This window comes from Cetorhinus maximus, chromosome 25, assembly GCF_964194155.1.
Source record: "Cetorhinus maximus chromosome 25, sCetMax3.hap1.1, whole genome shotgun sequence".
Taxonomy (NCBI): domain Eukaryota; kingdom Metazoa; phylum Chordata; class Chondrichthyes; order Lamniformes; family Cetorhinidae; genus Cetorhinus; species Cetorhinus maximus.
The window spans coordinates 44440532-44465587 of record NC_135903.1 but is presented as its reverse complement, the minus strand read 5'-3'; the positions used below and the strand labels follow the sequence as shown (position 1 = coordinate 44465587).

General features: G+C 43.1%; 1 protein-coding gene across 3 annotated transcripts in view; it reads right to left on the bottom strand.

Moving 5' to 3' along the window:
- The window catches only part of strada (STE20 related adaptor alpha), a 94932-nt gene that overhangs the window by 17828 nt on the left and 52048 nt on the right, over positions 1-25056 (bottom strand). For all 3 annotated transcript variants that reach the window (XM_078529877.1, XM_078529880.1, XM_078529878.1), the window contains 3 exons: positions 17608-17729; positions 5693-5801; positions 4713-4836 (listed from right to left, as the gene is read on the bottom strand). In XM_078529877.1, the coding sequence (XP_078386003.1) occupies positions 4713-4836; positions 5693-5801; positions 17608-17729 (355 nt within the window). The remainder of the gene's footprint in view (positions 1-4712; positions 4837-5692; positions 5802-17607; positions 17730-25056) is intronic.

Here is a 25056-nt window from a genome sequence, read left to right as displayed (position 1 = left end):
AATTATTGGAGAAGATTCTTCTTGACAGGATTTACTACCATTTGGACGCAAATGGGCGTATTAGTGAGAGGCAGCATGGTTTTGTGAGGGGGAGGTCGTGTCTCACTAACTTGATCGAGTTTTTCGAGGAAGTGACAAAGATGATCGACGATGGAAGGGCAGTGGATGTTATCTACATGGATTTCAGCAAGGCCTTTGACAAGGTCCCTCATGGCAGACTGGTACAGAAGGTAAAGTCGCACCGGATCAGTCGCAAGATGGATACAGAATTGGCTTGGTCATAGAAGACAGAGGGTAGCAGTGGAAGGGTGCTTTTCTGAATGGAGAGCTGTGACTACTGGTGTTCTGCAGGGATCAGTGCTGGGACCTTTGCTGTTTGTAGTACACGTAAATGATTTGGAGGAAAATGTAACTGGGCTAATTAGTAAGTTTGCAGACGACACTAAGGTTGGAGGAGTTGCAGATAGTGAAGAGGATTGTCAAAGGATACAACGGGATATAGATCGGTTGGAGACCTGGACGGAGAAATGGCAGATGGAGTTTAATCCGGACAAATGCGAGGTAATGCATTTTGGAAGGTCTAATACAGACAGGAATTATACAGTAAATGGCAGAACCCTTAAGTGCATCGACGGGCAGAGGGATCTGGGTGTACAGGTCCACAGGTCACTGAAAGTGGCAACGCAGGTGGATAAGGTAGTCAGGAAGGCATATGGCATGCTTGCCTTCATCGGCAGGGGTATTGAGTATAAAAGCTGGGAAGTCATGCTGCAGCTGTCTCGAACCTTGGTTAGGCCACACTTGGAATATTGCGTGCAATTCTGGTCGCCACATTACCAGAAGGATATGGAGATGTTGGAGAGGGTGCAGAGGAGGTTTACCAGGATGCTGCCTGATCTGGAGGTTATTAGCTATGAGGAGAGGTTGGAGAAACTCGGATTGTTCTCACTACAGTGACAGAGATTGAGGGGCGACTTGATAGAAGTTTACAAAATTATGAGTGTCATGGACAGAGTAGATAGTCAGAAGCTTTTTCCCAGGGTGGAAGAGTCAATTACTAGGGGACATAGATTTAAGGTGAGAGGAGAAAACTTTAGAGGAGATGTGCGGGGCAAGTTTTTTTACGCAGAGGGCAGAGAGGGTCTGGAATTCGCTGCCAGAGGAGGTGGTGGAAGCAGGTACGATAGTGGTGTTTAAGAGGCAGCTTGACAAATACATGAATAGGATGGGAATAAAGGGATACGGACCCCGGAAGTGCAAAATGTTTTAGTTTGACAGGCAATATGATCAGCGCAGGCTTGGAGGGCCGAAGGGCCTGTTCCTGTGCTGTACTTTTCTTTGTTCTTTGTCTAGGGCTCTAAGAGAGAGAGCTGCAGATATAGTGGATGTGCTGGCTATGATTTTCCAAAATTCCTTAGATTCGGGAACAGTACCATTAATAAGGAAGCTTAGAATGTTATGTCACATTGGAGGTGCTATTTAAATACAAGTTACTGTTGTCTTACGATGTTGTGCAGACCGGAAGTGTTGGGTGAAGAAATCTCTACAGGGGAGTAGTTGGGGAACAAGTATGTTATCATATTAATGTGTCAAGAAGCTGATTGGTTTTAAATGAACTTAGCTCACAATTTCTGTGACATTATAGATTGATTGGGCTGTTTCTTATCTCCTACCATGGCTTTGCACTTATGCAAACTTAAAGTGAACTAAAGTTTAACTGAAACTACACTTTAGAAGGTTTGAGGGGATGGGATTGCTGTGTATATAGGTTGCATATCATTTAAAGGAGGACAATAAGAAAAAAGACTTGCAGTTCTATAACACCATTCATGCCCTCTGGATTTCTCAAAGCAGATTATAGCTAATGCAATACTTTTGAAGTGTAGTCACTGTGGGAAACATGGCAGCCAATTTGTGCTCAGCAAGATTCTATAAACAGCAATGTGATAATGGCTAGGTTATTTTCTTAAAGTTATGTTCAATGAGGAATAAATATTAGCTAGGACATGCAAGGTATGCAATCTCTCTTAATTTAGCCATTCTCCTCATACAGGAACAGTAGGCCAATGTAGTCCAATTAATGGTGGAAACAAGGGGAGTGTAATTCCAGTTATCATATAGCCCTACCAAGACATGATGTAGAAGTCAAATCCAGACACTCAGAAAACATCAGGTTCACTCTCCATGTGGCAGCCTCACAAATACAGTGAATCAACTGGAATTTGATTGCAAGATGCTCTGGTAGTAGCTGTGGTAAAGTTGGAACGGCCTTTAACCTACACCTGGGGTTCTTCGCTGCAGGATGGTAACAATGTAGAATGTACCTAGCAAGCTCTTTAGCTATATGTCACTTTGTCCTTGTGTTCTTCAAGTCTGTGCCTCAAAACAGTAAACTTTTAAAGTTGCATAATAACTCGCCACCTCTCTGAGCTCCTGTATTCTCAGCATTCTCCTTCCAACTAGTGTGGTGTCAGATAAAACAGCAAAGCAGTACTTCTGTGTAGAAATTAGGCTGAGAAGTTACAATGGGCTCCTGACCTTAGTCGAGCAGTAGGACATTTAAAGGCAGTCTTGCTTTTCGTAGCTATTTCCAACATGCTTCACGGGGTCTTAATAGCTTCTAGCAATTCCCCAACCTGCTGCTAAAAATAGTCCTGCTGAAAATGTTGGTGAAAGGCTGGTTGCTGCTTTAACTCCAATGGGGAATGAGGGAAGGGGCAGCTGAACATCAAATATCATGGATTCTCTCCAAGGTATCGATGCTGCCTCCTACCGCAGTCTCAGAGAATCACATACAGTTGTCAGCGAAGGGGATTGCGATCTACATTGGCAAGTTGTTTTCTAGTGTATTGATGATGTGACTAGACTGGCATACTCCTGATAATCAGTTGGTGAAGGATGAGTCCAAAGCCAGTCTTTACTTTAGATAGATTTATTCACAGAGTGAAAGATTAAAGGTATAAATATCCTGACTTCACTCAACCAGCTTCAGCAAGTGTCTCTTTAAACATTCTTCAGTAACCATCCGATCAATGCCTTACACCAGTAAGTACTAACTTCAATTGATACAATTGACATGGACCATTAGCTTAGAGCAACCATACCAAGTTGGGCAACTGAGTTCTATAAATTTAGACATTTTTGGTTTGGTACCACAACAAATACTGAGAACCTGCTGCATTATTGTAACTGCTTCACTAGTGTCCCTCAGGGGAGGAAAGCTGCTGTCCTGACTCTTTCATGCTACACGTGTCTCCAGCCCCACGTTACATGCTTGACTCTTAATGTCCTCTGAAGCAGCCTAGCAAGAAACTTAGTTGCACAAGTAGCCATGACATGGAACAGCCACCAACATATTCGCAGAAACAATTTGGATGAGCAATAAATTCAACCTTATTCCATCATAGCCTGAGAACAAAATAATTAACAATGATTAATCATTATTAATAATTAACTATGCTGCCTGCAACCGTAAGATGGTCTGATTTAAAAGATCTGTCAATAAGCTTGTTGGCATAATATTCTGACCTGATTAGGCCCTTTCAAGTAAGTTTGCTGACCAAGTGTACGTTTGCAGTTAAGAGCCCTATCAAGAAGTGAGGAGAGGAAGAAAAAAATAACAAAGACCTGGGAGATCTATCATTGAGTCAATGGATGGGATATTATATACACACTTTACTAACTGACAGGGTAGCTTGTAGGTTTGTATAGCTTGGAAACACCCTGAAAATCTATACATCAGCCAGATCCCTGTGATTAAAACCTACAGGGAAGTGGGCATATGAAAGTCCATGATAGTGTTTTGTTGTGGTTTGTGCCAGACTTGGAGGTTCCCCTAGCTGGGAAGGTTTAACATTCCTCCACCTCCCCACAGGGGGAACATGATACTCACTAAATTAATTTGTTATGGGAATTGAATCAATGCCATTGTGTGATTTGCCATTCTTCCAGCGTGTCCGAGCCAACAATCTCACTATTCAGTCAGTTGACACAATAACGACTTCCATTTATACAGTGCTTGTAACGTAGGAGTGAGTCCCAAAGTGCTTTACAGGACAATTGGACACTGAATATGCACCAAAAAAAATTGAGGGTGGTGAGTGAAAGTAAAGTTGACACAGTTGGTAAGCTTTTGAAGATGGTTAGAAAGTAAGATGAAGGGATATTGGGAGAGAATTCTGGAATCAGATTATGATGGCTGGCTGCTCAGCCCCGAATATGGAGGGCATATGGAATACTTGACACTCAGAAGCCTGAAGGATAGCAGCTCGGATAATAGAGAGAGCTGGGTGATGTGGACAAGGATTAATGAATTCAAGTTCACAAGACAAAAAAAAAGCAGCTAAAAGCATTAAACGCTGTGAAATACTGGGTTGTATGAGAAGTATAGAGTATAAAATTAGATGAGATGTAATGGGGAATGTATATAAATTCTTAGTAACATCACAGCTGGAGTGTGTGTAGTTTTGAGCTTCACACAATAGGAAAGATATTTGCAATAGAGAGGGTACAACAGAGATTGCATTGCCTGATATGCAGAAACACAAATAAGGAAAATTGGGCTGTGCTGTCTCGATTAGAACAGAGGAGATTAATGGGCTATTTGATGGAGATGTTTAAAATTATGATGGTATGGATAGAGTTGATAGAAACAGTTTCCAATGTTGGCATATCTATTTCGATGTTTGGAATCTGAGCTAACAGTACATTACCTGTGTACATATCCCATTCTATGAATATAAACCAAGGCCTTTAGCACCCCCTGCAGGATGTATGCAATTGTTGGCTCATTCAGACCGTCTGTGAAATGGGTGTTCATCAGATCTTTAGCAGAACCTGGTGATTAGACCATATAAAATAATTAAAAGCTTTTCAAACTGAAATAGTCTGAGACACGGATGAAAACATGTCATAACCTCTCATGCCAAACTGGTGTCCTGATTCATTCAATGTCGAGCATCTGATAATTTTATTATAGAATCACCCACACTTTTATCATGCAGTTTACCTTTACAGGTTCAGTGAGAATTTTTAAAGCTTCCTTGTCCAGTAAGTTGCACTTATATAATGCCCCTCATATGTAAAAAAAAACTTAGTGGAAAATGCTGGTATTACATTTCTGACAACCAGTCATATCAAACATTCCCAGGACAGGTACAGCACGGGGTTAGATACAGAGTAAAGCTGCCTCTACACTGTCCCCATCAAACACTCCCAGGACAGGTACAGCAAGGGTTAGACATTTAATTTAATGGGGAAAATAAGAAATTTTTTACTGGATTGACACTGTCCAAATTATTTCATGTATAACCCTTAATGCCAGTAGGACAGAGGTGCCTTTCATCCCATCATTGAGCTAAGTTTGTCACCAGGTTCCAGAAATTAATGATCAATGCTCCAGTGTCCAGCCAGTATTTAGACCCACCCCAGTCAGTGTGATCCGACACCTAATATTGTGTCATAGAGATAGTACATTGCTCAATACATCTTTAGTCTGAAATCTGGGCTGTAATGATGCAATGTTAATATCTCCAGTCTTCTTTCTTGCTCCAGCAAAGATGGTGGAGAAAAGAGACAGTAACATGAAAACTGGAAACACATTTTCAAAGTTGACCTTCGAAAATGTGAAAAACAACTTTAATTTGGCTCTGATAAACAGTACTGTCTACAGTATTAGACACAGCAAACTTACCGTAGGCCATGAACGGAGTCACTACCCAAACTTCATTGTTGGCTATCAAGGTGGCTTTGTATGGCAATATGTTAGGATGATGAAATAGCTTTGATACGTGGAGTTCACTCTAATGAAATAAACTCACTGTTAGGTCACATATCAAACCTCATGGTTCAGTTGCTAACGAGTTAACAGAGACAAAGTTAACCAGTAACGAACGATTGCTACACATTTTGCCCCAAGATAATGGGCATAATGTGCACTAATCCACAGTTTCACAGTACAATACTATTATTTCCAATGTTGTTCTTTAATACAGATTGACTTATAAAACATTCCCTTTATCAGCAGACGAAATGGCGATATATTTCCAAGTCAAATGGTGAGTGACTTGGAGAGGAACTTCCATGTGGTGGTGTTCCCATTTATCTGCTGACCTTATCCTTCTAAATGATAGTGGTCGTAGGTTTGGAAGGTGCTGTTAAAGGAGCCTTGGTGAATTCCTACAGTGCATCTTGTAGATGGTACACACTGTTGCTACTGTGCGTCAGTGGTGGAGGGAGCGAATGTTTATGGATGTGGTGTCAATCAAGCGGGGTGCTTTGTCCTGGATGGTGTCAAGCTTCTTGAGTGTATTCATCCAGGCAAACAGGGAGTATTCCATCACACTCCTCACTTGTGCCTAGTGGATGGTGGACAGGCTTTGGGGAGTCAGGTGGTGAGTTACTCGTTGCACGATTCCCAGTCTCTGACCTGCTCTTGTAGCCACAGTATTTATATGGCTAGTCCAGTTCAGTTTCTAGTCAATGGTAACCCCCAGGATGTTGATAGTGGGGGATTCAGTGATGGTAATGCCATTGAACATCAAGGGGCGATGGTTGGATTCTCTCTTGTTGGAGATGGTCATTGCCTGACACTTGTGTGGTGCGAATATTACTTGCCATTTGTCAGCCCAAGCCTGGATATTGTCCAGGTCTTGCTGCAATTGGACATGGACTGCTTCAGTGTCTGCGGAGTCACGAATGGTGTTGAACATTGTGCAATCATCAGCGAACATCCCCACTTCTGACCTTATGATGGAAGGAAGGTCATTGATAAAGCAGCTGAACATGGTTGGGTAGAGCACAATACCCTGAGGAACTCCTGCAATGATGTCCTGGAGCTGAGGTGACTGACCTCCAACAACCACAACCATCTTCGTTTATGCTAAGTATGACTCCAATCAGCGGAGATTATTCCCTCGATTCCCATTGACTCCAGTTTTGCTAGGGCTCCTTGATGCCACACTCAATCAAATACTGCCTTGATGTCAAGGGCAGTCACTCTCACCTCACGTCGGAAATTCAGCTCTTTTGTCCATGTTTGAACCAAGGCTGTAATGAGGTCAGGTGCTGAGTGGCTCTGGCGGAACCTAAACTGGGTGTTAGTGAGCAGATTATTGCTAAGCAAGTGCTGCTTGATAGCACTGTTGATGACCCCTTCCGTTACTTTACTGATGATCGAGAGTAGACTGATGAGGCGGTAATTGGCCAGGTTGGATTTATCCTGCTTTTTGTGTACAGGACACCACTGGGCAATTTTCCACATAGCCGGGTAGATGCCAGTGTTGTAGTTGTACTGGAACAGCTTGGCTAGGGGTGTGGCAAGTTCTGGAGCACAAGTATTCAGTACTATTGCTGGAATATTGTCAGGGCCCATAGCCTTTGCAGTATCCAGTACCTTCTGCCGTTTCTTGATATCACGTGGAGTAAATCGAATTGGCTGAAGACTAGCATCTGTGATGCTGGGGACCTCCGGAGGAGACTGAGATGGATCATCCACTCGGCACTTCTGGCTGAAGATTGTAGCAAATTATCTTTTGGACTGATGTGCTGGGCTCCTCCATCATTGAGGATGGGGATATTTGTGGAGCCTCCTCCTCCAATGAGTTGTTTAATTGCCTACCAGCATTCACGACTGGATGTGACAGGACTAGAGCTTAGATCTGATCCATTGGTTGTGGGATTGCTTAGCCCTGTCTATCACTTGCTGCTTATGCTGTTTGGCACACAAGTAGCCCTGTGTTATAGTTTCACCAGATTGACACCTCATTTTTCGGTATGCCTGGTGCTGCTCCTGCGCTCTTCGTTGAACCAGAGTTGATCCCCTGGCTTGATGGTAATGGTAGTGTGGGGGATATGCTGGGCCATGAGGTTCAGGTGCAATTCTGCTGCTGCTGATGGCCCACAGCACCTCATGGATGTTCAGTCTTGAGTTGCTAGATCTGTTTGAAATCTATCCCATTTAGCACGTCAGTAGTGCCACACGACACGATGGAGGGTATCCTCAATGTGAAGGCAGGACTTCATCTCCACAATGACTGTGCGGTGGTCACTCCTCCAATACTGCCATGGACAGATGCATCTGCGGCAGGCAGGTCGGTGAAGATGTTTTTCCCCTCACCACCTGCCGCAGACCCAGTCTAGCAGCTATGTCATTTAGGACTTGGCCAGCTCGGTCAGTAGTGGTGCTACTGAGTCACTCTTGGTGAATGACATTGAAGTCCCCTCCCAGAGTACATTCTGCGCCTTGCCACCTTGTTTCCTCCAGGTGATGTTCAACATGGAGGAGCATTGATCCATCAGCTGAGGGGGGGGACGGGATGTGGTAATCAGCAGGAGGTTTCCTTGCCCACGTTTCCCGTGATGTCATGACACTTCATAGGGTCCGGAGTTGATGTTGAGAACTCCCAAGGTAACTCCCTCCCGACTGTATACCACTGTGCCGCCACCTCTGCTGGGCAGTCCTGCTGGTGGGACATGACATACCCAGGGATGGTGATGGTGGTGTCTGGGACAATATCTATAAGGTATGATTCTGTGAGGATGACTGTGTCAGGTTGTTGCTCGACTAGTCCTGTGAGACATTTATATAAACAACATAGATGACTATGTGGGGGGAGGATTAGTAAGTTTGTGGATGACACAAAGATTGGCCGGGTGGTTAACAGTGAGGTTGAGTTTCTTGGGCTACAGGAAGATATAGACGGGATGGTCAACTGGGCAGATAAGTGGCAGATGGAATTTAACCCTGAAAAGTGTGAGGTGATACACTTTGGAAGGAGTAATTTGACAAGGAAGTATGCAATGAACGGCATGACACTAGGAAGTTCTGAGGAACAAAGGGACCTTGGCGTGTGTATCCATAGATCTCTGAAGGTGGAGGGGTGGTGAAAAAGGCATGTGGGACACTTGCCTTTATCAGTCGAGGCATAGATTACAAAAGTAGGAGGTCATGTTGAAGTTGTATAGAACCTTGGTGAGGCCACAGCTGGAGTACTGTGTGCAGTTCTGGTCGCCACATTATAGGAAGGATGTGATTGCACTGGAGGGGGTGCAGAGGAGATTCACCAGGGTGTTGTCTGGGATGAAACATTTAAGTTATGAAGAGAGGTTGGATAGACTTGGGTTGTTTTCGTTGGAGCAGAGAAGACTGAGGGGTGACCTGATTGAGGTGTACAAGATTATGAGGGGCATGGACAGGGTGGATAGGGAGCAGCTGTTCCCCTTAGTTGAATGGTCAGTCACAAGGGGGCATAAGCTCAAGGTGAGGGACAGGAGGTTTAGGGGGGGATGTGAGGAAAATCTTTTTTACCCAGAGGGTGGTGACGGTCTGGAATGCGCTGCCTGGGAGGGTGGTGGAGGCGGGTTGCCTCACATCCTTGAAAAGTACCTGGATGAGCACTTGGCACGTCATAACATTCAAGGCTCTGGGCCAAGTGCTGGTAAACGGGATTAGGAAGGTAGGTCAGGTGTTTCTCACGCGTTGGTGCAGACTCGAAGGGCCTCATCTGCACTGTGAGATTCTGTGATAAAGCTAATGAGTTAACAGCGCAAATAAAGATAATTAGGTATGATTTGGTGGCGATTACTGAGACGTGGTTACAGGGAGAACAGGTTTAGGAGTTGAATATCCAAGGGTACTCTACAAGTATATAAAAGGGAAGAGTAGCTACAGTGAATGTTGGTCCCTTGGAGGATGAGATTGGGGAGTTCATCATGGGGAACGCAGAAATAGCAGAGACGCTTAATCAATATTTTGCCTCTGTTTTCATGCTGGAGAACACTAGTACCACCCCAATAGTAACAGGTAGTGCAGAGGGTATAGAGAAGGAGGAACTTAGAACAATCACCATCACTAGAGAAAAAGTACTGAGCAAACTATTGGGATTAAAGGGTCCCAGGACCTGATGGCCTACATCCCAGGGTCTTAAAGGAAGTGGCAGTGGAGATAGTGGATGCATTGGCTATAATATTCCAAAATTCCCTGGATTCTGGAAAGGTTCCAGTGGATTGGACAAATGCTAATATAACACCCCAATTGAAGGTGGGGCGGGCGGAGAAAGGAGGAGGCAGAAAGTAGGAAACTATAGACCAGTTAGTTTAACGTCTGTCGTTGGGAAATTGTTGGAATCCATTATTAAGGGAAGTAGTAATGGGGCATTTGGAAAGTCAAAATGCAATCCATCAGAGTCAGCATGGTTTTATGAAGAGTAACTCGTGTTTGACTAATTTTCTAGAGTTCTTTGAAAATGTGACAAGCAAAGTGGATAATGGGGATCCTGTAGATGTAGTATATCTGGACTTCCAGAAGGCCCTTGATAAGGTGCTGCACAAAAGATTAATACACAAGATAAGATCATACGGAGTTTGGGGTAATATATTAGCTTGGATAGAGGATTGGCTAACCAACAGAAAGCAGAGTCGGGATAAATAGGTCTTTTTCTGGATGGCAAGCTGTAACTAGTGGGGTTGCCACAGGGTTCGGTCCTTGGGCCCCAACTATTTACAATCTATATTAATGACTTGGATTCAGGGATAGAAGGTACCATAGCTAAATTTGCAGATGACACCAAAATAGGTGGGAAAGTAAGTTGCAAAGAAATGAGAAATTTACAAATGGATATGGACAGGTTAGGTGAATGGACCAAAATTTGGCAGATGGAGTTTAAAGTGGATAAGTGTGAAGTTATCCATTTTGGTTGGAAGAATAGAGGCAACTTATTATTTAAATGGAGACAAACTTCAGAATGCTTCAGTGCAGAGGGACCTGGGTGTCCTCGTGCATAAATCACTGAAAGCTAGTATGCAGATGCAGCAGGTAATAAGGAAGGCAAATGGAATTTTGGCATTTATTGCTAAAGGAAGAGAGTATAAAAATAGGGAAGTGTTGTTGCAACTGTACAAGGCATTGGTGAGACCGCACCTGGAGTACTGTGCACAGTTTTGGTCCCCTGACTTGAGGAAGGATATAGTTGCATTACAGGCTGTTCAGAGGAGGTTCACTAGATTGATTCCAGAGATGTCTTATGAGGAGAGGTTGAGTAGTTTAGGCCTATACTCACTAGAGTTTACAAGGAGGAGAGGAGATCTAATTGAGGTATATAAGATGCTAAAGGGGGTAGGCAAAGTAGACATGGAGTGGATATTTCCCCTTGTGGGGCATTCTAGAACGAGAGGCCATAGCTTTAGGCTAAGGGGTGGTAGATTTAAATCAGAGACGAGGAGGAATTACTTTTCTCAAAGGGTTGTAAATCTGTGGAATTCATTACCTCAGGGGGCAGTGGATGCCGGGATGCTGAATAAATTTAAGGAGGAGGTAGACAGATTTTTAAATAAGCAACGGGTTGAAAGGTTATGGGGAGAGGGCGGGAAATTGGAGTTGAGGCCGAAATGAGATCAATAATGATCGTATTGAATAGCAGGGCAGGCTCGAGGAGCTGAATTGCCTACTCCTGCTCCTCGTTCTTATGTTTTTTTAAATGGGTATTTTTCTTGGTTGTAACTAGTGGAATGCCACAGGGATCAGTGCTGGGGCCTCAACTATTTACAATCTGCTTCAAAGACTTGGATGAAGGGACCGTATGTATGGAAGCTAAATGTGATGGCACCAAGATAGGTAGGAAAGTAAATTGCCAAGAAGAGGTAGGGAGTCTGCAAAGGAATGTAGATAGGGTAAGTGAGTGAACAAAAATTTGGCAGATGGAGTATATTGTGGGAAAATGTGAACTTGTCCACTTTGGTAGGAAGAATAGAAAAGCAGTATACTATTTAAATAGTGAGATATTGCAAAGCTCAGTGATACAGAGGGATCTGGGTGTTCTGGTACATGAATCAGGAAAAGTTACAGCACAGAAAGAGGCCATTCAGCCCATTGTGTCTGCAGCGGCCAAAGAAAACGAAAATAAAAACTAGCTGCCCATTTTAATCCCACTTCCCAGCACCTGGTCCATGGCCTTGCAGGTTACAGCACTTCAGATGCAGATACAAGTACTTTTTAAATAAGTTGAGCGTTTCAGCCTCAACCATCAATTCAGGCAGTGAATTCCAGACACCCACCACCCTCTGGGTGAAGAAGTTTTTCCTCATGTCCCCTCTAATCCTTCTACTAATCACTTTAAATCTGTGTCCCTATAAATAGTTGAGGCCCCAGCACTGATCCGTGACATTCCACTAGTTACAACCCAAAAAATACCTATTTTCCCTACTCTCTGCTCCCTGTTGGCAAACAAATCCTTTAAGCATGCTAATATGTTACCCCCACACCATGTAATCTTACCTTTGATGTGGCACCTTATCAAATGCCATCTGCACATCCACACCACATCCACATCCACACCACATCCACATCCACACCACGTCCACATCCACGTCCACGTCCACATCCACGTCCACGTCCACACCACGTCCACATCCACACCACGTCCACATCCACACCACGTCCACATCCACACCACGTCCACATCCACACCACGTCCACATCCACACCACGTCCACACCACGTCCACGTCCACACCACGTCCACGTCCACACCACGTCCACATCCACGTCCACGTCCACATCCACGTCCACGTCCACACCACGTCCACGTCCACACCACGTCCACATCCACACCACATCCACATCCACACCACATCCATATCCACACCACATCCATATCCACACCACATCCATATCCACACCACATCCATATCCACACCACATCCATATCCACACCACATCCATATCCACACCACATCCATATCCACACCACATCCATATCCACACCACATCCATATCCACACCACATCCATATCCACACCACATCCATATCCACACCACATCCATATCCACACCACATCCATATCCACACCACATCCATATCCACACCACATCCATATCCACACCACATCCATATCCACACCACATCCATATCCACACCACATCCATATCCACACCACATCCATATCCACACCACATCCATATCCACACCACATCCATATCCACACCACATCCATATCCACACCACATCCATATCCACACCACATCCAGGGATAAAGAACTGTAGCAATGTGGATAGACTGAAGAGGTTGATAGATTGACCCCTCAGCTCGGGGAAAACAGGCCTTTCCTGTCTACCGTATTCAAGCCCCTCAATGTTGTACACCTCAACTAGGTCACCCTTCAGCCTCCTCTGTTCTATGGAAAACAGCCCTAGCCTATTCAATCTTTCCTCATAGCTGCAATTTTCAAGCCTTGGCAACATTCTTGTAAAAAATCTCCTCTGTACCCTCTCCAGGGCAATTATGTCCTTCCTGTAATGAAGTGGCCAGAAATGTACACAAAATTCCAGCTGTGGCCTAACCAACATTTTATACAGTTCCATCATTACATCCCTGCTTTTGTATTCAATACCTTGTACAATAAAGACCTTGTCCTGTCACCTTCAGAGACCTTTAGACATGCACTCCAAGGTCTCTCACTTCTCTTCCTCTCTCAATATCTTCCCATTTATTGAGTATTCCCTAGCTTTATTTGCCCTCCCCAAATGTATTACCTCACACTTCTCTGGATTGAATTCTATTTGCTCTTTTCCACATACTCAACCAAACCATATAATTCCACAGACAACAGCTATCTCTTTACTATCAACTACACAGCCAAATTTTGTGCCACCTGCAGATTTCCCAATCATATCTCCTACATCTAAGTCCAAACCATTAATAAATATGGCAAACAGCAAGGGGTCCAACACTGAACTCTGTGGAACGTCACTGGAAACAGCTTTTCATTTGCAAAAACATCCATCCACCATTATCCTTTGTTTCTTGTCGCTGAGCCAATTTTGAATCCAACTTGCCACCTTAGCCTGTATCCCATGGAATTTCACTTTTTTGACCAGTCTGCCATGTGGGACCTTGTCAAATGCTTTACTAAAATCTATGTAGACAAAATCTTTAAATTAAACAAGAAGGGTGAGGGATCAAGTTTGGGTAGAGGTAGAAATTCAAGGTCAAAGACAGGAGAGTAAAATAGTAAGTAATACGAGAAATGAGGGTCAGAGAATGGCAGGGAGGAAGAGAGAGAGAAAAAAATCTAAGAATATATCAGCAGTCAAGACTAGATGTTGCAAGGGTAACAAAAAGACAAAACTGAAGGCTTTCTATCTGAATGCGCGTAGCATTCATAAAGTAATGAATTGATGGCCCATATTGAAGTAAATAAATATGATCTGATAGCAATTATGGAGATGTTGCTGCAGGATGACTAAGATTGGGTCCTTAATATCGAAGGCTATTTGACATTCAAGAAGAATAGAAAGCTAGGTAAAGGTGGAGGGGTAGCACTGTTAATCAAAGAGGGCATTGATGTAATAGTTAGAGATGACCTTGGTTTAGGAGATCAGGATTTAGAATTGGTTTGGGTGGAGATGAGGAATAGTAGGGAAAAAGTCATTAGTGGGAGTTGTCTAAAGGGCCCCCTAACAGTAGCCACAGTATAAGACAAAGTATTCAAGAGAAAATATTGTGTGCTTATGATAAAGGGATGGCTTAATCATGGGTGATTTTAATTTACACAAACTGGAAAAATCAGATTGGCAGTAGTAGCCTGGATGAGGAGTTCTTAGAATGCTTTCGAGATAGTTTCTAAGAGCAGCATGTTCTGGTACCAACCGGAGAGCAGGTTATATTAGACTTGGTATTGTGTAATGTGACAAGATTAATTAATGACCTCAGAGTAAAGGCACCCCTAGGTAGCAGCAACCACAATATGATTGAATTTTACATCCAGTTTGATAGGGAGAAGAGTGGGTCTAAGAATAGTATCTTAAACTTAAATAAGGGCAACTATGTGGGGATGAAAGCTGAGCTAGCTGAAGTGAACTGGGAAACTAGGCTAGAAGCTGGATCAATAGAGAAGTAGTGGCACTCATTTAAGGGGATATTTCAGGGTTTTCAGGATAAGTACATTCCTACTATAAAAGGAAAATTCTAAGGGGAGGACCCACCATCTGTGGTTAACTAAAGATGTTAAGGAAAGCATCAAACTTAAGGAAAAATAATACAATAGAAAATAAAGAACGGCAGAGAATGACTAAAAGGTTAATCAGGAGAAAGAAATTAGAATATGAGAGGGAGTTAGCTAGAAATGTAAAAACGGATAGCAAGAGTTTTTACAGGTATTTAAAAAGGCAAAGAGTAAGTAAAGTTGGTCCTCTACAGAGTGACAGTGGGGAGTTAATAGTAGATAATAAAGAAATGGCGGAAGAAATAAACAAATATTTTGCTTCTGTGTTCACTATAGAGGATACAAAAAACATTCCAGTAATAGCTGCAAATCAGGAGGTGAACAGGAGAAAGGAACTTGGTGAAATTTAAAATCACTAGGGAAATGGTACTGAGCAAATTGATGGAGCTGCGGCTGGCAAGTCTCCGGGTCCCGACGGACTGCATCCTAGGGTCTTAAAAGAGGTGGCTAATGAGATAGTTGATGTGGTGTTAATTTTCCAAAATTCGCTCGATTCTGGAAAGGTTGCATCAGATTGGAAAGTAGCAAATATAACCCCTCTATTCAAGAAGGGCGAGGGGGGTGGGTGCAGAAAACAGGAAACTATAGGCCAGTTAGCCTGTCATCTGTCATGGGGAAGTTATTAGAATTGATCATTAAAGGAGGTTATAGCTGGGCAAGAGCTCAAGGCAATAGGGAAGAGTCAGCATGGTTTTGTGAAAGGAAAATCATATTTAACCAATTTATTGGAGTTTTTTTGAAGGAGTAACATGCACGGTGGATAAAGGGGAGCCTGTGGACGTACTGTACTTGGATTTCCAGAAGGCATTTGATAAGGTGCCACATCAAAGCGCATGGTGTAGGGGGTAACATATTAGCATGGATAGAAGGTTGGCTGGCTGGCAGAAAGCAGAGCGTATGCATAAATGGGTCTTTTTCTGATTGGCAGGATGTGACGAGTGGAGTCCCACAGGGGTCTGTACTGGGGCCTCAACTTTTTACGATTTGCATAAATGACTTAGATGAGTGGAGTGAAGACATGGTAGCTAAATTTGCAGATGACGCAAAGATAGGCAGGAAAGTATGTTGTGAAGAGGACATGAGATTGCTGCAGATGCATATAGAGAGGTTGAGTGAGTGGGCAAAGATCTGGCAAATGGAGTTTAATGTGGGAAAATGTGAAGTTGTTCACTTTGGCAGGAAGAACAAAAAAGCAGAGTATTACTTAAATGGAGGGCGGCTGCATAATCCTGAGGTGTAGAGGGATCTAGGGGTTCTAGTACATGAGTCACAAAAAGTTAGTATGCAGATACAGTGAGTAATTAAGGCAGCTAATGGAATGCTAACCTTTATTACGAGAGGGATTGAACGTAAAAGTAAGGATGTCATGCTTCAGTTATACAGGGCATTGGTGAGACCGCACCTCGAATACTGTGTGCAGTTTTGGTCTCCTTATTTAAGGAAGGATGTAAATGCATTGGAGACGGTTCAAAGGAGGTTTACCAGATTGATACCTGGAATGAGTGGGTTGTCTTATGAGGAACGGTTCAACAGACTGGGCTTGTTTTCACTGGAGTTTAGAAGATTGAGGGGTGATTTTATTGAAGTTTACAAGATCCTGAACGGCCTTGACAAGGTGGATGTGGAAAAGATGTTTCCTCTTGTGGGTGAGTCCAGAACTAGGGGGCACTGTTTTAAAGGTGAGGGTGTGGTGGTGGCAGGTTGAACTGTGGCTTTCAAAAGAACATTGGATAATTATCTGAAAAGGAGAAATTTCAGACATAGGGAAAGACAAGGGAGTTGGAGTAGCTGAGTTGTTCTTGCAGAGAGCCAATCTGGACACAATGGGCCAAAAGGCCTCTTTTTGTGCTGTAATTATTCTATTATTCCAAGTACCTAATGCCATCATATTCCTCAAACCATTCTTACTCCAGAAATACATTCAATTGTCTCTTGACCCCATTTACACTGTCCACTTCCACAACAAAGAACAAATAACAACCTTATACAACTAGGCTCTTTTGCCCTTCATTTGAAAAATTCCTGTTAACTTTTTATTCTTAGCTTCCACCTTTTAGTGTGCTCCATGGGATTTGAACCCTTTGTTATGGGGAGCGATGTATGTGGATCAATTTTGTCAAGTCTCTTTGTAATGTAAAAATCTTCAATTCAATCTTCCCATTTTGAAAGATCGGGAATCTTCCCAACTGGAATCATCCCTTAAAACTTACAATCACCTTTTGTAACAGTCCTCTGTTCCCCATCAGGGGCATGGATTTTTAATACTCTACAGGAGGCATTGATAAATTCAGGCATTTCCTACAAGACACCAACAAGTATACTTGGAGCAACCTGGCCCTAGGTTTCAATCTAGCCCAGGGACAGCTTGTCCTTTGAAGTCACGGCTCTTCATTCAGAACAGAAACACAATACAACACTAGACCAGCCCCGTGTTATCAATCACATCAAATGAAACAAGGGAACCTTTCAACATTATCCTAACTGGCCTCAAAAATTTACCTGGAAATCTAATAATTTAAAAGGGCCTTAAGTGATGTTTTAAATCTAATAACACAAGGCATATGCTTCCTTCACTGACTCCCAAACTTCACTAACACAAGTTATTACCTGTAATAAAGCAAACATCTCATTGGTGCAGTAGTCCAAGTTAATTCTTCGAACAGCCACCTGCAGGCCAGTCCGCTTGTACCTCCCCAAGGTCACAGTCATAATGTCATTAAATCCTTTACCTGTGCAAGAAAGACAGCCATTTGACTCCAGGGAAAAAGCAGAACTGGTATAAAATCAGCTCAATACTGAGTTTACATCTACATTTACTGATTACAACAGTGTTTCACTCATTTTATACTCCCATACAAATAATGCATCCTTTGGTAGATGCTCCACAGGTTGATAGTATTTCTATTGGGGTCTTTTTTTTTTGGCTGGCCGAGTCAGTTGATAGTTCTTTCAAACTGAGTCAGAAGGCCCATTCTAGGACTTGAATGAATAATCTAGGCCAACACTCCAGGGCAGTGCTGAGGGAGTGCTGCAATGTCAAGTGGTGCTGCCCTCTAGCCGAGATAATTACAAGATGGCTTTATCTGCCTGTTCCAGCAGATGTTAACAATTGCACATCACTATTTGAGGAGTAGGAAGTTTTCCCGGTGTCCAAAGATTTCTCCTCCAAACATGGAAATTAGATTAACCCATCTTTCGCCCCAGTGTTGTTTGTCGGATCCTGCTGCACACAAAATGGCTGCCAAGAATGCCTTTGCAACTCATTTCAAATTAAGTCACTTATGTGAAGTACTTGGAGGCATTGCTCACAGAGATCGTAAAGTGCTTTATATGCTTAAATGTTTCTTTAATTCCTTTAAAACGGTTCCTTGCTGGCAGTACAATTACTAAAAGATTTGGTCTCTTTTTAGTTGTGACGGCCAGGTGTAGACTATGAAGAGAGGGCGGGTTTGTCATTGCCGGATACTTGATTCTGATGCTTTTGTTATTGGTAATGAGGATAATTTAATGCACAGGGATTTCACAGTTCGATTTTATTTTGCAGATTTAACAGTTGGATATTTTCTTCTGTATTCCAGAGGCTGCTGCAATTATTTTGGTCAGATTATTGATTTCAAACAGTCTCACAGGGTGGTCATTTTGGAAATTTATACTTGGGCCTCTGTCGGTATGTTGGTTAGTTTGGAATGCTGCTGCTGCAGGATTTAATTTCTCATGTGCTCTTGGTTTGACTGTACATTTCTGTATTCGATGTATTTCACGCCTGTTTTTCAGGTTGTTTTGTATTTTTTTGGCTCAACAGCTGTTCCCGAGAGATTGGCTATCTCAACACAGACACTTGGGACATCACGGCTTGTTTTTAATCATATAGTTGTGCACGGCCTTTACCGACCAAGAAATCAATGGAATCATCTTCTCACATGGATGAAAAGTACTGTTTTCCTATTTGAGCAAGTATCTGTTGCTGTGACCCCAGAACCCAAATTATGACATGGTATTAATCCACTGTGTTTATTGACATAGAATTGCAAAGTATGTCAGGAAGCTCTCAACTCAAAGTACAGCATGTTCCAGGTGGAGAACTGCTGCTACAGTCTAAAACTAATCAATTCATTGACTGAAGCACTTTTAGGGGTTTCAACGTGATAAGGTTCTGGATTATCGAACAACATTATTTATCACAATAACTGAGTTGTCTTTCACGTTACCTGCAGTACTTTCAGCAGTTCCTGTTTCTGCACCCTCTCATTCACTCTGGTTTCACAATTCTGCAGAAGTGAACGTTTCCTTTTTCCCCCTAATTGTTCATCTGGGTGCCGTAGACATGGTCAGCATTTATTGCCCATTCCTAATTATCCTTGGGAAGGAGAGCTGCCTTCTTGAACTGCTGCAGAGCTATTTACTATAGATACACCTACAGTGCAGTTTGGTAGGGAGGTGCGGGATTTTAACCCAGTGGCAATGAAGGAATGCTGACATACTTCCAAGTCAATGGCTTGGAGGGAAACTTGCATTTGGCAGTTGAGGGGTTGGGAAGATTCGCACAGATTTCAAAAATGCAGTTTGATATCCAAATTCCAATTAATCTTTTACGTAGATTGAAAGGGAACTTTTAGCAACATGCTAAGGTGGTGTGAGATCCTGAGTTGGCCCAGTGATCCTAGGCTAGCCCGCTGGGTCTCAGTGTCGGTGAGTAATGTTGAGCTGGGACGTTTGCTTTCGTCATCAATTAAAACATTTCAACATCATTCATCACCAATTTCAAGCAGGAGTAATGATGGCGGGGAAGGAGGAAAGAGTACTTTTGCTCAAAGCGCTCCCATTTATCCAAAGTAAACTATTTGGCAGCCCCTTGTTGATTATATTAACCTTATTTTGATTCCTCAAAGTTGGCTCTTCCTCTCCAAGTTGTCACTGACTGGGAGCAGTACCCATGTGGCTCCATCGGAAAAGCAGGGGACAGGACTTCACGCTGGCTTAAGAATTCCAGGGTCTAACCCCTCAGCTGAAAAATCTGCAGACAAGGATTCCCAGAGACCATTAACATCTCCCAGGAGGTTCACGCTGAATTCCTTCAGTTCTCTTCTGGAGTCAAAGTCTTGACCAACTTAATCATCAGACAATGGGCAGAATTTTGCCCTTGGTGGATGTGTGGGCCCCACCGGCTTGGCGGTGGGCGGACAGCCGACCCCCGCCACTGAAACGGGGCCCGCCGCCATTTGACAGCTGTCAAAGTGCACTCTTTCGCGTATGTGCGCAAAAGAGCGCACTGCTCCCTGAGACTAAGTGCTGTGTCAGGGAGATTAGTGACAGTGCACAAAAGTTAAAAATTAGAAAAATAAAAAAATTATTAACATGAGCCCCTCATGTGACAATGACAATAAAAATGACAAATTTTATTAAACTTTTTAAAAACGGACATGAAACCTCATCCCGCCAGTGGATGAGGTTTCATGTATTATCAGGAGCTCGCTGGGGCTCCTGGCCTGCCCGCCAGCCTTAAGGTTGGATGGGCAGGTCTTTAGTGATTTTAATTAGCCTGTCAATGGCCTCAATTGGCCATTGACAGGTCGGTGGGCGGACAGCTGATTTCGCTGTCCGCCCGCCTTCCTAAAGGGAGCGGGGTGACATTGGGGGTTCCTCCTGACGTCATTTTCCTGTCGGCGAGCGGGCCCCGCCCCCAAATCGCCGACAGGAAAATTCTGGCTAATGTTACCAGCAAGACCGAGTCAGTCTCAGTCCAATTCACACACAGTCTTCTGTCAATCAGTCCCAGAACAATCCCAGGAATTGGTATCACTGTCATGACCCAGAGAAGGGTAAACCCAACCAGCAGGGGGTCTATGAATAAACAGATATTTTTAGAAAAAAAATCATGCATGTTTTTCTACTCTATCTAACGGAGATTCCTCTCCCATTTTCTTCCCCCTTTAAACATTTTGTTTAGGGGTTGAGATTTTGGTCATGGCTCAGGTGTCTGGAAGGTGCTAGTTTCATGGTGCAGGACTTTACTGATTCTGAAACCCAGATCAGTCATATCAGTAGCTGAATGTGCCATTCTTCTCCTGTGACCTCTATCATCAAGGACAAGACCAACAATGTTCTGAGACCACCTCCCTCTTGAAGCCACGTACCAAGCTTAATTTGTCACTATTCCTTTATTGTGGCTGGAGTTCCCTGCCAAAAGATATTGCATTACATAGGACTGCAGAGACATTATGGCATAGAAACTGACCATTTGGTCCAATTCGGCTATGACAGTGTTTATGCTTTACATGAGCCTCCTCCCACCCCTCTTCACCACTCACTTAAGATAATATACCTTATTATCGACATTAACAGCAACAATTTGTAGCTATATAATGCTTTGTATAATTTTATATTATATTATAAAATATAATTTGGCATTGAGCCACAGAAATATAAGGGCAGATTATCAAAAAATCAGCCAAAGTGTAGGTTTTAAGGAGCCATCATGAAAGAAAGAGAGTTGGAGGTTTAGGGAGAATATTTCAGAGCTTTGGGGCTTGGCAGCGGCAAGGCACGGCTGCTAATGGAGCAATTAAAATTAGGGATGCTCAAGAGGCCAGAACTGGAGGCAAGAGGGTTGGTCAGCTGGAGGAGATTGCAGAGATAGGGAGAGGTGAGGTCAAGGAGGGATATGAAAACAAGGATGAGAATTTTAAAATTGAGGTATTGCTTTAACAGTAGCCAACATAGGACAGCAAATACAGGGATTGAGGGCGAATAAGACTTGGGGTTAATTAGGACAGGGGAAGCAGAGTTTTGGATGACCCCAAGTTTACAAAGAGTAAAACATAGGAGGCTGGCCAGGGACATGTTAGAAAAGTCAAGTCCAGACATGAATGAAGGTTTCAACAGCAGATGAGCTAAGGCAATGGCAGAGTTGGGCGATGTTAGAAGCAGTTCAGAGAAGGTCCGCTCAACTCATTCCTGGGCTGAAGGGCTTATCTTATGAAGAAAGATTGAACAGGCTGGGGCTATACACATTGGAATTTAGAAGAATGAGAAGTGACCTTATTGAAACATAAGGTCCTGAGGAAATTTGATAGGGTGGATACTGGGAAGATGTTCCACTTATGGGGGAAAGAGTAGAACCAAGGCACAAAGTTTAAGAATAAACGGTCTACTGTTTAAGATAGAGATGAGGACAATTTTTCATTCTCAAAGGGTTGTTAGTATGTGGAATTCTCTTCCCCAGAAAGCAGTGGAAGCTGAATCATTGAATTTATTCAAGGCAGATTTTTGATTGACAAGGGAATCAAGGGTTGTTGTGGGTGGGGGAAACAGATAGCAAAGTGGAATTGAGACCACGGCCAGATCAGCAATGATCTTATTGAATGGCAGAGCAGGCTTGAAGGACTGAATGATTGATCTATTCCTGCTCCTAAGTCCTAAAATGAGTGCAACTTTGGAACCGATTGTATACCTGAGTGTTTGGTGATTGGGGGATTTTGTTGAGGAGCAGAAGGTGGTGTTCCTTTTCTTTTGCTTTTTCCACCTTTGTCACCTTGTAGGAATTGGTTCTTACTCTACTACAGGGAAAGGAGCTAGCTGTTTGATGAGTATCTGATAAGTGGTTAGAGTCTATTCCAGTCCTAAGCTTTAAAATAGTATACAAACTGGTGGTAAAGTTAGTAAAATATATGAAAAGGAAAATAAGTGAATAATATAATTAAGTAATTAATTTAAATACATTAAGGATGGCAGGACAGGTGTTGTGTCAAGGCTGCAGCATGTGGGAGCTCCTGGATGCCAGTGTGATCCAGGGCAAACATGCAAGTGTTTGTGGTTTGAGGAACTTTGGCTCAGAATCTTTGAGCTGGAGGTTGATCTGCAGATGCTGCGATACATCAGGGAGGGGGAAAGTTACCTGGATGCTTTGCACCAGGAGGCAGTCACACCACTTAGGATAGGGTCTTCTGATTTTGTCAGTGGTCAGGGACAGGATGGTGTGACTGTGAGTGAGGCAGTAAGGGGAACCAGAGGGCAGGAATATAGGAACCTCAGCCTTTATAATTGTAAGATAGGTTTGAGGTTCTCTCACAAAAATAAAAATAGCTGGAAAAACTCAGCAGGTCTGACCGCATCTGCGGAGAGGAATACAGTTAATGTTTGAGTCCATACGACTCTTCATCAGAACTGAGGAAATATAGAAATGAGGTGAAATATAAGCTGTTTAAGGGGCGGGGGGGGGAGGTGGAACAGGTAGAGCTGGATAGGGGGTCAGTGATAGGTGGAGGCAAAGAAGAGATTGCCAAAGATATCATAGACAAAAGGACAAAGGGGTGTTGACAGCGGTGATATTATCTAAGGAATGTGCTAATGGTGACATTATGGGTAGAAAGCAGGATGAGCAAGTAACAGATAGCCCTAGTGGGGGTGGGGTGGAGGTTATCACTGTACCTTTCTGAAAAGCTGCATTATTTCTTCCTTTATACCCTGTCCTACTGTTTGGTTACTGTTGGGGAACCTGAAAACTATTCGCACAATGATTTCTCATCTCTACACTCCTCACTAGGGCTATCTGATTTCCAGCATCCACAGTATTTTGCTTTTATCTTGAGGTTCTCTCAGCTTGTTTGGATGAGAATGGGGGCTGCAGGGTGCTTGGGCAAACTGACCATGGTGCAAGAAGCCATTCAAGTAGGGGGAAGAAAAAAGGAATGTAGTGATAGTAGGGAACAGCATAGAGAGAGGGAATTGACACTGTTCTCTGCAGCAAAGAGTGAGAGTCCAAACAGCCATGTTGCCTGCCAGGTGCCAGGGTTCGGGACATATGCTCAGAGCTGGAGAAGATCTTGCAGTGGCAGGGGGAAGGATCCAGTTTTTGTGGTCTATGTAGGTACTAATGACATAGGTAAGACTAGGAAAGAACTTCTGGATAGACAGTATGAAGAGCTAGGTACTAAATTAAAAAACAGAATCTCCAAGGTAATAACTGAGTCATGTGCAAATTGGCATAGGGTACGTAAAATTTGAGCCACGTATTCATCTCTCTAAGATGGGTGTGGGAGAATTGGGTTCTGGTTTGTGGGACACTGGCACCAGTACTGGGAAAAGTGGGGGCTGTACCACTGGGACAGTCTACATCTGAACTGTGCTGAGACCAGTGTTCTAGCCAGCTGCATAACTAGGGAAATAGGGTTTTAAACTAAAAATAGTGGGGGAGAGGGATCAAATTTGCGAAGAAGTGGCAAATCAAAGAGTAGAGAAAAAAGAGAAGAGAAAGGTATTAATGTAGAAGATGATAAGCAGACCGTGACAGGAAGGGACAGAGAGTACAGAGAGTTCAAATCTAAGCGTAAATCAGCAGATAAGGCTAGAGGTTACAAAATTAACGAAAGGACAGAACTAAAGGTTCTGTATCTGAATGCACATTGCATTTGAAACAAAACAGATGAACTGAGCACACAAATAGAAATAAATAAGTACAATCTGATAGCCATTACAGAGACATGGCTGCAGGATGACATAGACTGGGACCTGGATATTGAAGGGTGCGTGGCATTTAGGATGGACAGGAAGCTAGGAAAGGGTGGAGGGGTGGCTTTATTAATTAATGATGGTATTAGCACAAGAGAGAGGGATGACCCAAGTTCAGGAAACCAGGATGGAGAAATGGTTTGGGTTGTGGGAATGGTTTTCAGATTCCCCAACAGTAACCATACAGCAGGACAGGGTATAAAGGAAGAAATAATGCAGCTTTTCAGAAAGGTACAGTGATAACCATGGGAGATTTTAATCTGTATATAGACTGTGAAAATCAGATAGGCAAAGGTAACCTAGATGAAGAATTCATAGAATGCTTTTGGGATAGTTTCTTAGAACAGCATGTTCTGGCACCAACCAGCGAGCAGGCTATATTAAATGTAGTATTGTGCAAAAAGACAGGATTAATTAATGACCCTATAGTGAAGGTGCCCCTAGGTAGCTGCGATCATCATATGATTGAATTTTACATTCAATTTGAGGGAACGAAGAGTGGGTCCGAGACTAGTACTTTAAACTAAAGTAAGGGCAATTATGAGGGCA